This window comes from Astyanax mexicanus, chromosome 18 (genome assembly GCF_023375975.1).
Source record: "Astyanax mexicanus isolate ESR-SI-001 chromosome 18, AstMex3_surface, whole genome shotgun sequence".
Taxonomy (NCBI): domain Eukaryota; kingdom Metazoa; phylum Chordata; class Actinopteri; order Characiformes; family Acestrorhamphidae; genus Astyanax; species Astyanax mexicanus.
In genome coordinates, this window is record NC_064425.1 from 12,901,279 (window position 1) to 12,921,869 (window position 20,591).

General features: G+C 37.8%; 1 protein-coding gene across 1 annotated transcript; it reads right to left on the reverse strand.

The window, feature by feature from the left end:
• Positions 1 to 2,087: 2,087 nt before the first annotated feature.
• Positions 2,088 to 10,805, reverse strand: LOC103023685 (TLC domain-containing protein 1). The gene is made up of 4 exons (XM_007248612.4): positions 9,978 to 10,805; positions 8,195 to 8,277; positions 5,879 to 5,961; positions 2,088 to 4,679 (listed from the first exon to the last, which is right to left on the reverse strand). Exons 1-4 carry the CDS (start codon positions 10,187 to 10,189, stop codon positions 4,275 to 4,277), a joined length of 783 nt encoding a protein of 260 aa, XP_007248674.3. The 5' UTR covers positions 10,190 to 10,805; the 3' UTR covers positions 2,088 to 4,274.
• Positions 10,806 to 20,591: the final 9,786 nt, after the last annotated feature.

Here is a 20,591-nt window from a genome sequence, read left to right on the forward strand (position 1 = left end):
CTCCATCTCCCCTTCATCCCTCCCTCCTTTTTTCCCAAACAGGAGGAGGAAAAAAATCTGGAGGAGCCTTTAGTCCTATACTGCACTCTAGTGCTGATACCTACCACATACACACTAGTAGTTTCTGCACAAGCTTGCGCTGCAAATTTAAATTATATAACTGTGTATTTGCACTTTTTGTATGGCTGGCGTCATATACCCTCATTATATGCACGTCAACTGGTGTTCATTGTCTACTGTGTTCAACTGCACTACCTCCATTACACACTACTGACTGCACTTTTGTACTTTTATACTTTATATATTTTATTGTATTTGTATTTTTTGTATTTGTTTACAAATACAAATTGTTATACACATTTTTTGGTATTTGTATTTTTTATAAGTTTTGTTTTATCTTATCCTTCCTGTTTACTTTTGTGTACTGTGTATACCCGCTGCTGAATGTCCAAAATTTCCCTCGGGGATCAATAAAGTATCTATCTATCTATCTATCTATCTATCTATCTATCTATCTATCTATCTATCTATCTATCTATCTATCTGTCTGTCTGTCTGTCTGTCTGTCTGTCTGTCTGTCTGTCTGTCTGTCTGTCTGTCTGTCTGTCTGTCTACATCAGTATTACTCTACATCAGGAGTTCTCAAACTGTGTTATGGGAATTGTGGAAGGTAAATCCTGCTTAAAATAAAATAAAAAACACTAAAATTAAATAGCAAATACCGTTTTGCATTTCTTTTTCCAAACATAAATGAAACATATATGACAAAAATAAAAAATGCAATTAAATCACCTCATTTGCAATAAAATCTTTCACATGAACACAGGTCATATGTGACAAAAACAAAATTACAATGAAAAGGCTTTTTTTTTTTTCATTTTTATTAACTTACCATATTTTAATTACCATAGTGTGAAAAAAAGGAATGCCAAAACTAAAATCAAAATGCAATGATAACTTTTTTTTATGTATTTGTCCTTGCTATAGGGCTGCAAGTCTGAGAGAATTAAAATGAAAACGCAAAATAAAAAAATAAAAAAAACAATCAATAGCAAAATGTCATTTTTTGATTCAGTTTCTGGTGTGGACAGAGCTTTAAGCGCCAAACTAAAAAGACAAACGCAAAGGAAGATTAGCACTGGTGATCTCCTGGTGATTTACTTTTACATTTCCCACTTTTTTTTGTTTTCAGCTTCGCCAGCATGCAAATACTTGTAAGTTAACAGTAGACAGGGCTACAACTACACATGGTAAGGTAATCTGTTTTGTAATGAAAATTAAATGGCAAAAAGACTTTTTAATTTAAATTTTATTTTTTGTCACACATGACCTGTGCTCAAGTGAAAAATTTAATTGCAAATTAAGTGATTTAATTTAGTTTTTAATTTTGTCTTAATATTTTCACACGTTTGGGAAAAAAGCACAAATCTGTATTTGCATTTTAATTTCAGTGTTTTCATTTCAGCTTGCATTAAAATATAAACCTTTCAGACCCTGAGTACATTCCAATGGACATGTGTTTTCTTTTTTATTGCATATTCTTTCACATAACTCAGATTGAGACCTGCTGTCCTTTAGAATAAACATTTATTAGCCAATCAAACAGCAGTTCAGCCCCGCTGAACTATTTTTTATCACTGGAAATAATTCAGATGTGAAAGGTTTAAGGACTGAAATGTATAAAGTTTCCTGTGCCTGTAACTTCCCAAACATTACATTAGTTATTGTTTAGTGAGGTACCCGTTAGAACCTGTATGTAGGTTTCATTGGTCCTACAGTAAAACCCTGTGGAACTCCACAAGATCTGCTCTATCGACCAAGAGTCACCAACAGTTCACTACAGTTTCTGCACTACAGTTAATAGATAAATAAGGTATTTCTACTGTATGATGAACATATTCTTGTTGTAGAATCTCTAGATCTGTAAAGTATCATGGTCGAAATCCAGTGGATGCTGAATTTTACAGTTATCATACTGTATTTCCCCTTTAAATCACAGTATCATCATTTTGGAGCACATTCATTTTTCACAGTATAACAATTGTACGACTCCACTCAGCACTTTGCAAACTCTCAAAACCACAGCGTTTAATACTGTATGTCATCTTTAATTATTATCTCAGTTGACATAAAGCTTGGAATCAGGTACAAATACTTTCTGCATGCTGTGTACAATTTACTTCCCAGTATTTCCAAGAAAACAAAATGCCTTTTAAATGATCTCAAACACAATTCATCACTAAGTTTATTCACATTCTTTTGACCTAAATACAGAAAATAATGAACAAACAATCATCTCATCATTTCATGCTAAAATCTAATGACCGGCCCAGTGTCTTCACTCGTCGTAAGGCAGCCCTGAACACAAGCCTTCGAGTCACAGATCAGACTGGCACAGATTGGACAGAGCAAACCATCCTTCCAATGGTGGCCCTGTATTGAGTCTCCATGCCGTGTTCATTCCTAGGCGTCCTGTAGCCTGGCTAAATTTTTCTTTCACAAGCTGCAACATTCAGTTTATTCGTTAAGAAATTTTAAGAAAGCATACTTTTCTGTACTGTCCCATGACTTTTGGCACATTAATGCTCAGCAGTGTAAATACATCTGTCTTTCCAAGAAGCATTCAACAACCATTCAAAAGCCCCTCCAGGACATCCCAAACACCAGTAACAACTGCCAAGCAACAAACAAATTCACATATTCCGTCACAAAGCAAATAGATTTAAGTGCGACACAATGCTCATTGCTATCTTACACCTCAACAACAGTCAATTTTCACATCTTCTGCCTGGATCGTTTAAATACTGTAGTAACGTGCTTCTGAATGTATCTACGTTGATGGGCGTGGTGGTCTGGAAATAAGGTGTGTTCAGGTAAATTTCTAGCGTGGAAATTTCTATCTTGGCAGTGGAAAACACAGATGCCCCTCTGACTGAGGTGACCCCTGACATGTCACCTGTCAGACATTCATTGCTATCTTGGCAATACAGGTCCGCTGCGCATACACCCCCGCTGATTTTGTTACATTAAAAATAAACAGAATACCAAATAAAATCATATTGCTGTTCCCAGAAATGTTTTTATGCACCTTCACAGCGTGAACAAGCAGGACAGTTTCCTTTCCAGAAGCTTTGCCCCATTAAAATAGCAATCTGACAAAGTCAAAGCACACCTGGCTCTTCAAGGGAATGTCAAGCAACACGCTGTTTGGTTTATTTAACTTCATTTAACCTCAAAATACACCCATGATTAATTAAGAGAATTAATGCATGCGTTTTGCACATGTCAAGCTGCACAAGATGAACTTTTCCCGTTGTTACGATAGCAAAGACACACTGACACGCCCTAAATCAAGCTGCACGGTGTATGGATGACTGCTTTTCTATAGATCACAAAATAGGGCCCTGAGTGTCAATGCATGTAGAAAAATCTTGTACCATGCAATGCATATGCTAGTCACATGATGAGACCAGGTGTAAACAGGTTTCTAGGTAATTTACATTATAAAGATTTTCTCTAAACTCTAAAAAGAGTTTTTTTCTCACAGTTACATATATGGAAAGATATTTGTCACAGAAACAAATCAACAAAGTAACTAAACAAAGGAAGGTTTGCTATGATATGGGGCTTCTGGGTGGTGTGACTCTCTAAGCGCTAGCTCTTTGTATGACGATTCTCACTCTTTCACATCACTCAGCGTGATTCTGACCAAAGCAGGCGTGTATTAGCTGATGCAACAGATTATTAGTAACATTAGTAGTTATCAGTCCAATGATTTTGCGTTATTGGCAGTTTAACGCTGTGGTTCTTTAAATGACTCACAGGAAACGTACTAGCCTTCATATTCCCAGCTCCATAATGTAGTGTGCAATACAATTGTTGGAACTGAAATACTGACTGGAACTGACTTATTGTAAGTTGTACAGAACATCAAATAAGAAATCAATTAATCAATGAACTAATTAAATTTAAAGTAACTCTACGGAACTGTTAAATTTGAATGCTACATTATTGCTCGCTTTATTTACAACCGTGAAATCAGTCCGTAAGGCCCAACAATGAAGGCAAAACCGCTTAAACACGACACACTAGACATTAAATATGACCACACGAACACTGGAGTTGGTGAGAAAAAAGATCGCAGGCAGTCTGAGATCTCCATGGGGTAAACACGCACATCCTAGCCTGCTGGGTTACACTAGAACCGAGCAGAAGGTCAGGACAGAGGGTAACGCCGTCACCGGGCAGGTCCTCATCCGCCCTGGGAGGGACGGTCAATCGTTGAGGAACGTAGACGAGCTGCTGCTGTGGGTGCCGTTCATTTCCAGCTGGAGTTTCCTGCGGGGGAAGAAGTCGGCCCTCAGCAGCCGGTAGAAATAGATGAGGATCATGGTGTTCATGAGGACCACGGTGACCAGAAAGTAGTAGCTGTGGTCCAGCCAGGAGAGGTTCTTCAGGAGGTACCAGGAGAGGTAGAACTGGGCGCTGAGGCGGAAGGTGATGTAGGTGAAGAGGTTGAGGAGTTTGTTTGTGTGGTAGAGCTGCGAGGCCTGAGCTCCGGCCAGCTTCAGCAGCAGCCGGGCGTGCAGCGTCACACTGTTGAGCTCCACCAGCAGGGCGATCACCATCCCCGACACGTAGCGCTGGGTGTAGAGAGAGTACAGGAAGCACCACAGCACCTGCGGGGGTGAGACAGGGACAGGTTAATATACACACAACACCTGTACACAATTATACCCTAAACTATATAATCATATAGCGCAGTGTACAATGTCAAAAACCTGATAGGGGTTACCATTCAATAAATCCAAATATGTTGCGATACTGTAAGCAAGGCGATAAACTGGAATGTTTTAATTTCATATTTATGAAATCTGAGTAAAATCTATTTTGAGATATTAAGTCAATATTTAAGTAAATTTGAGATACTGAGTCACTATTAGTAGTTAGTATTTGTTGATTTACAACTTAGTAAATTAACAACTAAGTTGTTAATTTGAGATTTTAGGTTGACATTTTTTGATTAAGTTATTTTTGAAATGCTAAGTCAATTTTTTTAGATATTATGTCATTATTTTTAGATACTAAGTGAGTACTTTGAAATAATAAGTTGATATTTTTAGATAAGTCAATATTTTGAGATATTAAGTCCATATTTTGAAATACTAAGTTCATATTTTGAGATAATTAGTTGATATTTTGAGATAATAAGTTGATATTGTGAGATAATAGTTCATATTTTGAGATAATATGTGAGTATTTTGAGATAATAAGTTGATATTTTGAGATAATAAGTTAGTATTCTGAGATATTAAGTAATTATTTTGAGATATTAAGTCATTATTTTGAGATACTAAGTTGGTATTTTGAAACATTAAGTTGATATTTTGGTATATTAAGTCAGTATTGTGAGACATTAAGTTGATATTTTGGGATACTAAGTTGTTTTTTTTAAGATGTTAAGTCGATATTTTTAGTTATTTTGAGATACTAAGTCAGCAAAAAACATCTTCAAATAACCACTTAGTATCTGAGAATAACTCAGTAAAGGTGTGGGTTTAACAATGATAAACTGACCATGCAGTAGCTGCTGCACATCACGTACTTTTGAACTGCCTGCTGTTTCAGGTATTTCTGCCTCCTTATATAAAGAACATGTGCGCACCATTTCCAGCTGCTGAGCCGCTTGTTTTGTGAATGCTGTGGTGTTTAAATCTGCTGAGGCTGTGTTGTTTCTCTGACACAGAGGAAAGACAGTGTTTCTGAAACACAGAGACGTCTGTGTGGAGCATCAGCGCCGCCCACTGAGTGATCTACCTCAGATGAACTGTGTGTGCGTGTGTGTGTGTGTGTCAGGTTTATACAGAACGAAACTCACCAAGAAGTGATGGAGCAGGAACTCCCAGGATCCTCTCGCGTGGCCAGAGAACAGAATGTCACCTGTATCCTGAAGAAAGTACCCTGTGAGAAAGAGAGCGTGAGATTAGCCTGGGTTCTGTTTTAATATGCTGGAGTATATTGTTCTTTCCATCTTGCTTAGTCCTGGTCTTGGTGGATTCAGCCCTGGAGACTCAGTGTTAGTAACAAAGGAGCTTCAAGAGGTTTTTTTAGTCATGACATTGAGGAACCCAAACTGCAAAACATACCAGGAGAACATACCACGAGTAGAGCTGCAGTGGTGACCTGTTTCACAGTATACCACAGTATGAAGGTAGATGGTTATCAAACAGGGTTCTGGCACCATTTTAAAAGTTAAATTTAATGCTTTTTAAGACCTTTTTAAGCCCTCAATAAATATAATTTAATGAATAAATAATTTTAGTTCTCTCTCTCTGGGAACGTTAGCTAACTTTCCGCTAACGTTAGTATGTTCAATCAGCATTAAATGCACCATCTAAAAATGTGATACCTACAGCTAATTTACAGTAAATTGGAGACAATTTCAGTCCTTAATTACCCAGATTTTTATTTAAGACATTTTAAGACTTTTTAAGGACCCGTGGGAACCCTGTCAAACTATGTACATTTCTCTATTACCTGTATTGGGTAAAAATATAAACAAATAGAGAATCTCACCATGGAGTCTTCACCACTCTCACAGCAGAGGTTTAAAATGCTTCTGTATAAGTTAAAGGATCAACTCAAGCTTTTTACGAAAGCAGACTGTATGCAGTTCAGTAGCTGAATGGTTCAGATATTCAGCAATGCTCTAAACATGTCCCACACATCAGAATGAAGTCAGGGTCTAATTATATATCACTGTAGCCAATATTAGCAGCATGACAGAACCCCCTCTAATCTGTCACGACTGTAAACAAGCTCCTCTTAGCTGTGATATAAGAGAGCCTCCTTTAATTCTGTTTATTATCTTTACATTACCAGAATTTTGAAGTAAACTGGATCAAACTGCAGGTTTAATGATGCATCACCAATTCAGCATTTTCTGAATGACGATATACGATAAACAGCTCTGTAAAAACTTAAGAGGCCACTTCAGTTTCTGAACCAGTTTCTCTGATTTTGCTATTTATAGGTTTATGTTTAATTAAAATGAACATTTTTTTTGTTCTATAAATCTTATCATTTTAAGTGGTCTCTATATCCTTTATATATGTATATCCTGTAAATTAGAGTAGCCTAGTAGTTCTAACAGCATTTTATATCATCAATAACAGAACATTTTTATTATAATTTAAATTACACTAATAATTATATTACTAGTATTACTATAAACAACAGATTCTTCAAATTAAATGTTTTTTTTTCTCACTTAAAGTAGCTTCAAAAAAGAAATACATAAAACAATACATCATTCTTTTGAAAAAAGAGCATCTAAAGTGCTTAAGAAAAAGTAATTCTAAATCAAAAGCACAGTTTAAGTTTTATTTTTATGTTTCTATGAATCTGGGCTGAAATGGTATCCGGTCTATTCTTATACCTGTGTGAAGGAGCTGATTGGTCAGTTCAGGTTAGAGTGGGTGTGTCTGTTGTATGGATCAGTGTTTAGTTCAGTGGTAATTCTTCATTTTGCTGCTGGTTCTGAACTGTCTGTGTTTTGCTGTAAAGTCAGGGTCTGCCATCACTGTGTGTATGTGTGTTTTATAGATCATATACTAAATGTGCTCCATATCTCTCACTTTATTTTAGAATGCACGCGATTAGTGCATTCTAATATAAGAGTTTTCTACACCACAAAGCCTCCACTGTTAAGGCTAGTAATGTTCCACTGCTTAAAAAGAGCCACTAAACCCTAAACCATATATATAACCACATAGCTTAAATGTGCTCTCCCTTCTGCACTGCCCCTAAACCCATACATCACCCAGTGCCCCTCCCAAACTACTCCTCTCATTTTTTAAATTTGAGCTGATGGTAGAGTCAGCTAAAATCAGGGGGTTTAGTTACAAGTTCTTCCCGTGTTTCTTGTGTTCGTTTAGGACAGCGTCTGGGTCCCGACTCGGACTTCGGTGAGTTTATTAGTGAGTTTATCCATCTCCTGGGGAAGGTAGGGGGTTTTCAGTGATGGAGATAGGCGGGGCAAGGTAAGGATGGAACTCACTGGTTCGCAGTATAGTTTATATTGATATAAACGATATTGTCTCATCATATATCTTGTATAAAATTATAGCAATATTTATTAAAATCTTCATATTTCGTCCAGCCCTACTATGGATGTAGATATGTTACTACTGACCTGTTGAAACGCAGAGGAGCAGGTAGGACATTGGTGTGTAGTATGAATGGATGTTACTCAGCATCTCTGGCCACAGACACACACTGCAGAGAGAGAGAGAGGAAAGAGAGAGAGATGGAATTAAACACAGCTTAGAGAACTGTTGGACCAGAAACACATAATTTCCCTTTCTGGTTAATAACTGCCTTAAACGATGACTGATAGTTCTCTGGCTTTGTTTAGGCAGCTGCTTATAGTACACTGTATTAGATACACTGACCTGGAGGTAGCTGTGTACAATTAGAGACTGAAGATGATACACCACTTGTCAGCCAGCTTCACGCCTTAATTACTGGTCATTTTAGACCACAGTACCACTCTTGAAATATAAACACATCTGTCCTTTAGTCAGAACTTGACCTGTGACTAACTCCTTAAACTCTAAACACACTTTTAATAGACCCTATAATAGAATCCTGTGGAAAAATTGAATATGCTGTGATTACTATTACCAAACATTTATTGTAGTTTCTGCATTTCGATTAATAACAGACAATTAATAATACACCTTGAGTTCAACAGGTTGAGCGGATAGAGGTTGCCTGCAAAATTGATGCAATGTTGGCCACTTTTCATAAATTTTGTTGCTGAGAACAGAAGAAAAAAGAAAAAAAGAAAAAAATGGAGGACAGCAGTGAGTAAGGTTTTCAGTGGTGGTTGATAGTGATAATCATTAATATTTGAGGTAATGACTCTCTTCAAACAATTTTAGGAGCAGGCCCGAGATATGTGGTACGAAATACATGGTACTCCATGCACATGATCATAGTCAAAAGCACAGTTTTTATTTAAGATGGGATAAGTTGATGGTTTAGCAGGTCTACAAGCCTGATCAACCTGACCAGGCTAAACAACCAGGCCAAGCTTCACCGTGCTGGCTTACCAACAACACGTCATTACGTCAAATATAAAAATGAGGTATTTTACCTCACTATCCCACGACTAAAAACCTCACTCTCTACTGCTTTTTTCCAGGTTTTTTTTTCAGTTTTAGTAAACCAGCTAAACCATCAATTAAAATCATCTTAAATTAAAATAGACATCATACTGTTATATTATAAGTTCTAAGCTGGTCAACGTTGTGAACAAAATTTTCATGCATTTGCAGTAAAAAAAAAAACATTATAAATTCAGCATTAAATTCAGTTATTTTTTTAAAGTACCATTTGCACACGTTTTTCATTACTTTTATTTCTACTGTTCAGTGAGATAAATCTAGTGTGTTGAAGACAAGGGTTCCAGGTGTGATCAATGCTGGTTTGATTGTGGTGTTGGTCTACCACCTTCTAGACCAGGGGTTGGCAATAGGCGGCACACGGGCCAGATGTGGCCCGCAAGCATTAAACATCTGGACCGTGAGGTTGTTTGAACTATAATGAACAATAATGAAAAAAAATAATTCTTTAATGGAGAGCTTTTGTTTATATCCCTCCTCTAGCTCTCTGTTTCTGCCAGTACTAGTCTACTAGTAGCACTCCATCCCATTACACTTCATTTTCCAAAACAGATATTTTAATTTTTTGACCATGCATTGGCTTAGAAAATATCTGGTCACACCTAATTGCAGACCCCTGTTCTAGACCATGATCTGACTTGACACCCCTGATCCAAGCAATGCAGAACTACACAGCACCTGCATGAATGCTGGAACCTATATTGATTGCTCTGTACCTGTCTGAGCTCTGCATCTAAATTACTCCACCCAAATCCATTCAGAACATCATGTAAACTTCTCACCACCCACCAGGTGACAGCCCATGGGCCCGTGAGCATCGCGTGCACCAGGGACACGCACAGGTTCCTCCACTTCCAGCAGCGGACCTCATCCAGCTGCACGGCTTTGGGGGCGGGCAGGCATCGCAGGAGGCGGTGGACCACCCTGAACATCAGAGAGAAGAGGAGCACGGAGAGGCCGGGGTTCCGCTGCAGAGCCAGCAGCAGCGTTCCCTCCATCATCTTCTTCTCCTCCCTCTCTTCCTCCTCTTCTTCCTCTCCTTCTCCACCACCACCACCACCTCCTCCTCTCCTGTGCTCTCCTGCGCACTGGAACGGATCAGAGTGGGGGTCTCGGCGGTGTGCGCGGCTGTGATTGGCTCCTGGCTGTCACGCGTTCAGTCAGAGCAGTGGATGAAGAAGCTCCATGGCGCTGGTGCAGCTGCTGCTGCTGTTTCAGATAAATCCATATGTTCCCCTGTATCTCCGCTCCTCCGCTGTTCTCCTATAACAGCGACCCCTGTCCCGCGCCTGCAGGGGTTTGGGGGTCCCAGCCCGTCCCCAGAGATTGATGCGCACCCGCGCGCTCGCGCCGGTCCGCCACAGACAGACAGAGACACACCGCGTCCTCAGCCCGCGCGCATCGGCTCGTCTCCAGCCAGTGCCAGCCCGGGAATTTCACTCTGAATCCCGGACTCGGTTCATCCAAATCCCCCGGGTTCCGTCCTTCTCCTGCCCCTGCGGCTCCACTGCGGCTCCAGCACGCGGATAGAGGGATCAGGGATAAAGAGGAGGAGAGAAAAGAGGAGAGGAGAGAACCGCGACCACCTCCTCCAGAGCGAACTGTTCAATTATGAATCGGTTCCTTTCAGTATCAGTGTCGATTCATTCAAAGAGCGAGCCGATTCATGAATCGAAAGGAGCAGTTCTGTACACTGAAAAATAATGTTTTAACCACAATTTATTGCCAGTCAAAATAAATCGGAACTTCGGAACAAAAGTGGTGACCACCACATCCTAAGTCGTAAGCACAAGATACTATGTACAATCACCCCATTGTCAGAAAGTGCTTATCTGACATTTCAAGCATGTTACTCACCACATAGTATCTGGTGCTCACCATTTAATATGTGGTGTGCACCACTGAGTATCTTGTGCTCACTATTTAGTATCTGGTTCTCACCATTTAATATGTGGTGCTGACTACTGATTATCTTGTGCTAAATGTTAGTATCTAGTGCTAACCACTTAGTATCTGTTGGTCAGCACTTAGTATACTGTGCTCACTACTTAGTATGTGTGCTCACCACATATCTGCTTCTCACAGTGTAAAATATGGTGGTCGTCAATTATTGTAGTGCTATTGTTTTGCTCACCACTTAATATCTAGTGTTTACCATTTAGTATCTGGTGCTCACAATTTAGAATTTGGTGCTCACTATTTAAAATATGGTTGTTACCATTTAATGTGGTGCCCACCATTTAGTATAGTTTGCTAACCACTTAATATCTGGCGCTCAGCATTTAATATGTAGTTCTTACCATTTTAATATCTGGTGCTCACCACTTAGTATGTGGTGCTCACCACTTGATATGTTTTGCTCAACACTGAGTATCTTGTGCTGATGCTCATCACTTAATATCCGGTGCTTACCACTTAGTATCTGTCATCACCACTTTATATGTGGTGCTCACCACTTAATATTTGTCATTCTCAGTCACTTTCACTGTGTTATAACATCCCTGTTTTATTATTTCCTAAAAATTCCAATGGACTCCAATAGTAAATTATTTTTTAATAAATCTAAAACCATTTACACTAAAATAGCTAATTTGCTATACTATAAACGTTAATGTGTCCACTACTTAATCAATGTATTTAAGTGGTTTTGATGTATTTAAGTAGTTTTAATGTGTTCAATGTAATTAAGTGGTTTATGGTTGCAAATTGCAAATTGATATGAGTACAGTCACTTCACTGTTTATTTTTTCTTATATAATAAAATAATAATAGACAGTGTATATAGTATATAACTGGTTCAGCCGAAGGCTGGTATTAGCTGTTGGGTCTGTTTGTATCTTGGGCATCAGTGCCAGGCTCCAACAGCTAGTGAATAGCAGTAGTGACGTTTCTGAATCACTCGGTACTGAATCAGACTCGTGTCTCGATCTGTGAATGAGTGAACTGGTGATTCGGATGTTCTGTATGCTGTCTAATGGAATGCACAGCTCTAATGAATCGATTCGGTGAAGTGAATAGAATCTTCCATCACTAGTGTTGAGCTGAGGAGAGGAGTGATGGAGGGATGGGGGATAGAGAGAGAGAGGGAGGGATGGAGGGATTGGAGGGATGGAGGGATGGAGAGAGGGAGGGGTGTGGGCAGTGCTTATAAATTCCAGAGCTACAGGGAGGAGGAGGAGGAGGCGAGGCGACATCACATTATTTAACCCAATCATAACAGGAATGTGTCCAGCAGGAGCCTCCACTCTCATCACTGCACTGAGAGAGAGATTCAGACAAAATGGCCGATTGTTTCCCCCACAATGTGCTGTTTATACAGGCTGTGGAGAAATTCCTGCCGTCACGAGACTGAGTTCTGGGTCAATCAATCGTCTGTTTGTTTGCTGTTGGTGTAGAGAGAGGGCAGTGATGGTGAATTGCAGTGAGAGAGAGCTGGTTACTGTAGATAAACAGAAGAAAACAGGGCTTTGGTGGGTTTGTTTAGGGGGTTAGGACAATGCTAAGAGTCGGGGGCCCTCAAAAAACCTTTATATTCCGTTTTAAGCTTACTGTAAAATGCTTTAATACTCGTCTACATTAATTAAATAATAAATAAAGACCAGGTTTAGATAAAGTACCAATAGCAAAGCATTTAAAGAGGCACTAAACCCTTAACCAGCCATTCTTAACTGGTAAGTCAGGACCAAAAAGTAGGTTGCGGACAGCTTGTAAAAAATAAAATACATAAAAAATATTCTGAATGTAGAAATATGCAAAAAAGTGAAATATCTATTTATTTATTTTTTTGCAGTTTTGATATTTAATTAAAAAATTTACTGTGCATGCATATGGATGTTTAAATGTGTTTTTAAGGCTATTTTTCTTAAATACACTTGTTTGTGTGTTTTGGGCTAAGACCAGTCAAGAACCCCTGATCTAAAACATATTTTTTTTATCAGTAGCTGAAATGTGTAATAAGTAATAAAACATACCAGTCCTGCTTAATTTTTTATAAACAATTATTAACCTTTAAAAAACGCTTTCATTGCGGTCATTTCCACCTCTACAGCACCTCCACAGGTTTAACTGTGCTATAGGCGTGGATGATGTTTATGTGTAGTTTGGTATGTGGATCCTTTACAATATGCAAATCAGTCAATCAAGAATACTGCCCCCCCGCTGACGTCCAATGGACTGCATTGTTTTTTTTGTTTTTTTTTTAGCATTTTTCAAATTTGAGCATCTTATACCCCCTCTTATGTTAGCAATGAGTGGTTTAACCTGGTTCCCATCTACAGTTACATATTATTTTTGTTTGTACTTTTTTGTCATACTTACATTTTTCAGATTATTAAACAAACTTTAATATCAGTCTGAGTTAATATATTCTGAGTTAATATAAAAACGAACTTTGTAAATGATGATTTCATTTATTACGGGAAAAATACTAACCACAACCAGACCTGATTACTGTCCTGTAGAATCAAGAAATCACTTAAATAGAACCTGTCTGGCAACATGAAGCAAAGACAAAATATATTGAAGAGCAACAAGAGACAAGAGAAACAAGAGACATTTTAAAACAGATTAGAAAACGTTATACTATTATATTTTATAAATGATAAAAACAGACAGATTTTCTCTATATAAACTTTTGTTCTGTACATAGAGCATTTTCATAAACAAACTTAAACATAAATGTAAAAAATTATAAAATAAAATACTTTTTATGACTCATTAAAAAACACAGCCACAAGAGGGCGACTCAAGCTCACATAATGCAGAGTATCATCTCTCCACAGGCAGTCTGACACAGCTGGCCAATGAGGAATCAGACATCCTTAATTACTCAATTAGAAGACTGCAGTCCTGTAGTCCACACAACTACTGGATACCTTCAGAGAACACTATGTTTAGGTGATGTGAGGCTTGGATGGATCTCAGCTGCTCAGCCATGGAAACTCTCCGTTCCATGAGTCTCTCTACTCTCTAATGTTGTTGATCTGATCTGAAGCTACATGAAGTTTGGAGGTGTGTAGTGATTCTGTAGTGACTTTGCAGAAAGTAGGTAAACTGTGCACTGTGCTTCTCAGCATCTGCTGATAATGTACAGTAAAGCCTGTAGTGAAATGATTGATTCAGGTCAGTGAGTATTGATGCTAATCGATATGATCACTCATATCATTACAGTAAAATGGTCATATGATGACGTAACCCTGTGGTAATAAGCTCTGTACCCACAGGCACAGGGTGAGCTGTGTGCAGCATTAAAGTCTAATATTACTGACATGTGTGACAGTCGAAACTCTGCAGCAGCATCGACTCAGAAACAGATAGGGTTGCTTATATCTCCAGGGTTTTCTCACACCATACAATTCCTTCCCACCCCTGATATGAAGACATGAATGATTTATGTTCTTGATAGAGTGTGCTCTCTCAAACTAAGAGGTTCGTCGAGGGTCAGAATGTAATAGTAGGCAATAGTTCTGTATAGAACCAAAACAACAATTTTTAAATGTTGAATTGTTAAAAAAGAAGGCTGTCAATGTTGTTAACAAGCACAATTAATTTGTAATCAGTAAGGCGTTATAATGTTTAATGCAAGTTAATTACACAATTGATTACGCCGTCTGGTCTCGATCTGATCTAGCAATCAAATATACTTTTTTTTTTTAATTGGGCAAAACTGCTGATAAGGTGCAGTTTAATCTGATATATTAGCCTGATAATATACTGCTATGTACATACACTGTCTCTGCTGCTCCATGCTGTTTAGACATGCAGTAATGTGCAGCGTTTATTTCTCACATCTGCACTGCACATGCCCTTGAAAACACTGGACCATAGAAACCAACTACAGGTTAGAGCACATGTGTCAAACACAAGGCCCGCGGGCCAAATGTGGCCCGCCACGTCTTTTTATGTGGCCCGCGAGAGCTTGTAAAATCTTAGTGTCTATAATAAATAGGTCAGAAGCGTTCTTTGACCAAAAAATACATTTCCCACAATGCTTGTCGATTGTATTACCCGCAAAGTTACGGCTTACTGCCACTACACGGCAGTGTAGTCATTGATGTGGAAACCCTGCCGGAGGGAAGGTGTAACTTCGCGGGTGGAATTGAGACATGTTTATCCCATAATATCCAGAAAAAGAAAAGTTGATGCAGACGGACGGCTGTGCTTCAAGGCGAAAGACCGGTATGCATTTTGTGTTACTGACCAAAATAAACGCTTTTTAGAAGAGATATAAATTATGTGTAAATATTTATAAGACAATAGCTGATAAAATCTGTTTTAATGAGGTTAATAAACATCACTGTGACATCGCTAGTCGCAGTTTCACCTCAGCAAAGGACGAGGAGGTGAATCACTTATCTAACCAGCCTTTACTGATTTCTGCCCCCAATAACCCTTTCAATAACCTCCAATAGCCTTTAATAGTCTCCAGTAGCCTTCAACAGTCTAACCTTGCAGCCGTGGTGTGTTCTAAACTCCGTAGTTATAAACATCCTGAGGTTAGCAGCGCGATAACTGACCTGTTTATAATGTAATCCCAGCAGTGCCTCCGGGATGGCTGCTCTAAACTGCTGCTGTTAGCTGCTTGGGCTGAAATATGAACTGTAGAGAGCTGTATTATCCGGTTAGTGGGGTTATTTTATTTCATACACAGAAGAACTTAAAATTTTAAAAACGCTCCAGACTGAGTCCTGTAGCCCGTGGCTGGGCTGTAGCTCTGACTCAGTAAAGACTGTGGGCTTGTGCTGCTGCAGCTCCCACTAGTGGTTGGATGAGGAAATGCTAAATCTGTCACAGCTCACAATTTTTGATTTTATATTTATTAAGCCTCTTTTCAGTATCAAACGTTTTGATCAAAGTTAATATAACTTGTATTTTATGTCATTTCTATTCACTTGTATAGTTTGGTTCTTCATTGATGGAGTTTTTGGATTTCATAACAGGATTTATGTTAATAGAGCAACAAGCAAACATTTTTTCCATGCAACTGTAATATTTGATTGAATAAATAATATATTGAGAGTTATTTAACATTAAGGAGTAATTACATTCATTTACATATATTACATTTGGTTACATTTTCTTATATTTATAAGTTACATCTGGCCCTCGGAGGACAGCCAATATGCCAATGTGGCCCTCGGCCAAAATGAGTTTGACACCCCTGGGTTAGAGCTTAGATTCTCTGCCCGAACCCGACCTGACCCGGGTTGGTCGGGTCAGGCTCCAGAAAATAGTCTGAGATGTAGGCATCTGTTTTTTAATTCTATTTTTATTTTATATAAAGCTCTGGTGTGATAATCACAATGTTGCTAAGTAACCAATTATTATTGTTTACGAAAATGAACGAAAAAACGAAAACTGAAAGTGAAAAAACATTTTTGTTAATTGAATCTAATAAAAACGATAATTAAAGGAAAAAACATAACTAACTCGAACTGTATTGTGTGTTTATAAAACTAACTAAAACGAACTGAAATTATTGATAGAATACCCTCATTTTCGTGTTTAATTTATTTATCAGCGCTGTTTTCACTCCTGGAGTTGTACAGCGGGCGGTGTTGTGCCGATTTTGTTAGCGAAGCGGAGTTGGATTCAGCAGGGAGTCGGATTCGGCACAACAGCGGCAGCGCGCGGCACCTCGTGGTCCGTGGCGTTTGTTCTCGTTTAAAGTGCTCGCGCTAGCCGCAAAATTCGACTATAATGAAAAATGAAAAATGTTATAATCACGTAGCTCTGGGCGCACGTGAACGCCTCCGCGTTTGACTTGCAGCACTGTGTGTAGCTGTTCTTAAAAATCATTAAATTAAATAATAGTTCTATGTTCTATGTTTCAGTGTTAATTAACATAATTCTGATCATATTTCTCTCATTCAAACAGCCCGAAAACAGCCAGTTTATGGGGCGGGTCGGGTCGGGTCGGGCTCGGGTTCATAATGACAGTTCATGGTTCGGGTGGGTCGGGCTCAGGCAGAATGTGCACGGGCTCGGGCTGGGTCGGGTCGGATTTTGTGGGCCCGATCTAAGCTCTACAACAGGTGTGAAAAAGCGCTTTTATACTCAAATTAGGTTCTAATTAAGAAATCCTTACAACCAAGCTGAGATTAGATTTATGTTTTTATCTCCCTTCAAACATACAAGTATACACTATTGACACCACTAATATAAATATAATTGCATTTTACATTTCTTACATTCATTCTTTTATTGACATTTAATTTTATCCACTATAAAAACTTGCGTCTTAAGAAGAACAAGTGTGAATAATTGCAGATAATCACAGGATATTGTTGTAATTAACTGGACAAAAATGTTTTAATTGAGTGACACCACTAATCCACATTAAAAAATATGAATCCAGCATATATGGGTCCAGCTAAGATGCCAAGTTCAGCAACCTATGAGTGTAGAGCAGGATCTACAGGCCCAGGTGCAGCAACATCTGTGGGTAAATGTGCTGCAGGATCCATACGGAACCTGTACACCTCCATACCCAACTGCCTCAATCTCATCTTCCATGCAGACTAGAAGATCCAAAAGGGTCTAAACTAGAGCATCCTTTCAATCGTGCTCAGTCATTTCGCCAATAAACTTTTCTCGCTAATACTGTAATCACTTACATACAGTATATACAGTGGTGTGAAAAGTGTTTCTTATTTTTTTGCATGTTTGTAAAAAACATTTTCTCTGGCATAGAATAAATATGTCGTAAAGTATAAGTTTAAATATTGTCCAACTGTCTGCATCGGCCTAGAGGACCAGCTGATACCAATATTATTCCTGAAATTATCATGCATCCATAGTCTCGAGTGTGTGTGTGTGTGTGTGTATGTGTGTGTGTGTGTGATCTCAGGCTGCATCAGTCACTGGTGAGGAATGTGCAGAGTGAGCAATCTCCCTGAACCTCTGAGTTCAAGCATGCGGTAGATCTACTCATAAAACTACTCATAAAACTGTTCACACACTTTTACGAGCTTTAAACACACAAAGACTTAGGCAAACGTTCAGACACCCCACATCAAATTACATACATCATTGTGAGTAAAAACCAAGTGAACAAATTCTCTACAGAAAACATCCTAAATATACTGTATATATTTATTATATTATTTGTATAGATTTATACCCAATGTCTGTGGACACATCTTTTAATAAGTCTTGCATTCAGCTCTGTTAAGTTGCACTTACTGCTGACACAGAGGTGCAAATGCACACAAACACAGCTTTTGAGATTCTATCTCCTTATTTTGAGATAGTAAGTTGCTATTTTGAGATTCTAAGTCATTATTTTCAGATTCCCTCTCACTACCTTATGGTGGCCATACTCTCACTCCTGTGGAGTCAAAATATAAATACATAATAAAAAAATAATTACTACATATTTATAAATAAAATAAATAAATATATTTATAATTTGACAATTTATATATATAAATTGAACATATTTTAATATATATATATATATATATATATATATATATATATATATATATATATATATATATATATATATATATATATTAACATTTAATCCATTAGTATAATTTAAATAGTGTTTATTAAGTAGATGATCATTTGATTTAAAATCCAACATAATCAAACTGCCATCAGTATTAATTTATGTGTAAAATCTCTCTGTTTCATGCTGTTTATAAACACAATTATAATCTCAGTGCTTCTGGTATTACTGCATGGCTGATTGGTAATAGGAAACAGTGATAATGATCTACAGCTGTCAGTTTGTCAGGTAGCTTATCTTTCGGGCCTCAGGGATCTTATGTCATTATGGCCCTCGTTGTTTAGACACTTGTACTCACTCATACTGACTGAACCAGCCTGAGAGCAGAGATAAATGGGAAATTTTCCTCATCTGTAGCTGCAGGGGCTGAACTCTCTCTTTCTCTCTCTTTTCCCACACAGCAAACCCCCCCTGAAGACACACCATGAAGGCATGCAGCGTTCTTGTAAAGAGGAACTAAACTCCAAATCATATTTTCTTTATTAATAGCTGAAATGTGTTAATCTGAATTAATGAAACATACCAGTCCTGCTTAAAATTTGTATAAACATTTCCTAATCTTAAGAAAAGCACTTTTACATAGAACATAGAACTGAATGGACAAAACATTCTGGTAGTTGGGCTACTAATACAGTCCCCCACATGGTCATATTATCTCAATGTCAATGTTCAGACCCACAATTACACAAATAAATCTGTTGTATTCATAGAAACCAGTTAGTCCATGTTAATTAACCAATTAGTAAAACAATCCAAATGACAGGTTATATTTTTTTCAACAATATAGTACTGTCAAAGTAGCAATATAGTAAGTCCCCAAAAATGTAGGCTTACCTGCATGAGAATTTACACAGTAAAACAGTTTGTGGAACTCTCCATTTTTTCTACAAAATCTTGAAAAAGTGATTGGGTCCTATTCAGGCCCTATGTTTACTTTTTACTGTTTTCTGTCTTTTCAATAAATATTTTTTAAGATTTTAAGATTAAGGTTTCTGATTGGTTCTGCTGGTTGACTGCACGATAAACTGTCCTCTTAAACTTTTTACATTTTTAAATGTAAATTAACTGTGATATCAACTGTGATATTTAGCCAATTACTTCTTTTAACAGGATCTGGCTTGCAGAAAATAAACACATGGTCTTATTGAAGCACCCAACAGCATGGATGGATGGATGGATGGATGGATGGATAGATGGATAGATAGATAGATAGATAGATAGATAGATAGATAGATAATACACAAAGGTACAAAAAGATAAAATATAAAGATACATATAAATATAATCAAATAAAAAATAGAATGTACAATGTACAATGTACAAGAATGTAAAAGTAGAGTCTTTAATGTGTGTAATGGAGAATGGAGGTAGTGCAGTTGAACACAATAGACAGTGAACACCAGTTGGTGTGCATAAAGTGAGGATAACTGATGTCAGCTATACAGAAAGTGCAAATACACAGTTATATAATAATTCAAATTTAGCAGTGCATATGCAGTGTATGTGGATTAACAAAGTCTAGACTGATAAGAGACTGGAGAGATATATTTGAGAGTCTTTCAACAGTGGACTTAAAACTACTAAAATCTACTGTATGTAATACTGAATATAATGAAAGGAAGGTAAGACTGCAGTAATGTAGAGATTTGCCACAAGAGTAGTTAAAACGTGGTGTGTGACTTATGTAGATTACTATTTTACTGCTTCTATGAGGTCCCCACCCCATACAGAGGTGAGTGTAATCTGTTTCTATGTATGAATATGTACATGTTTATAATTTATTAGTAATGATCCGTGTTTTTCCTGGCAGTCCTTGGCTCTGTAACAATTATATGGTTTCAAAGCAAAACAAGACAAGTATAACCTTATGATGAAAACTCAATTATAAA

Coding starts and splice junctions, on each gene's coding strand:
- LOC103023685 (XM_007248612.4), bottom strand. CDS start 10,189: ATGATGGAGGGAACGCTGCTGCTGGCTCTGCAGCGGAACCCCGGCCTC. Junction 5,962..8,194: donor GCTCCTCTGCGTTTCAACAG/GTCAGTAGTAAC, acceptor TCTTTCTCACAG/GGTACTTTCTTCAGGATACA. Junction 4,680..5,878: donor TCCTGCTCCATCACTTCTTG/GTGAGTTTCGTT, acceptor TCACCCCCGCAG/GTGCTGTGGTGCTTCCTGTA.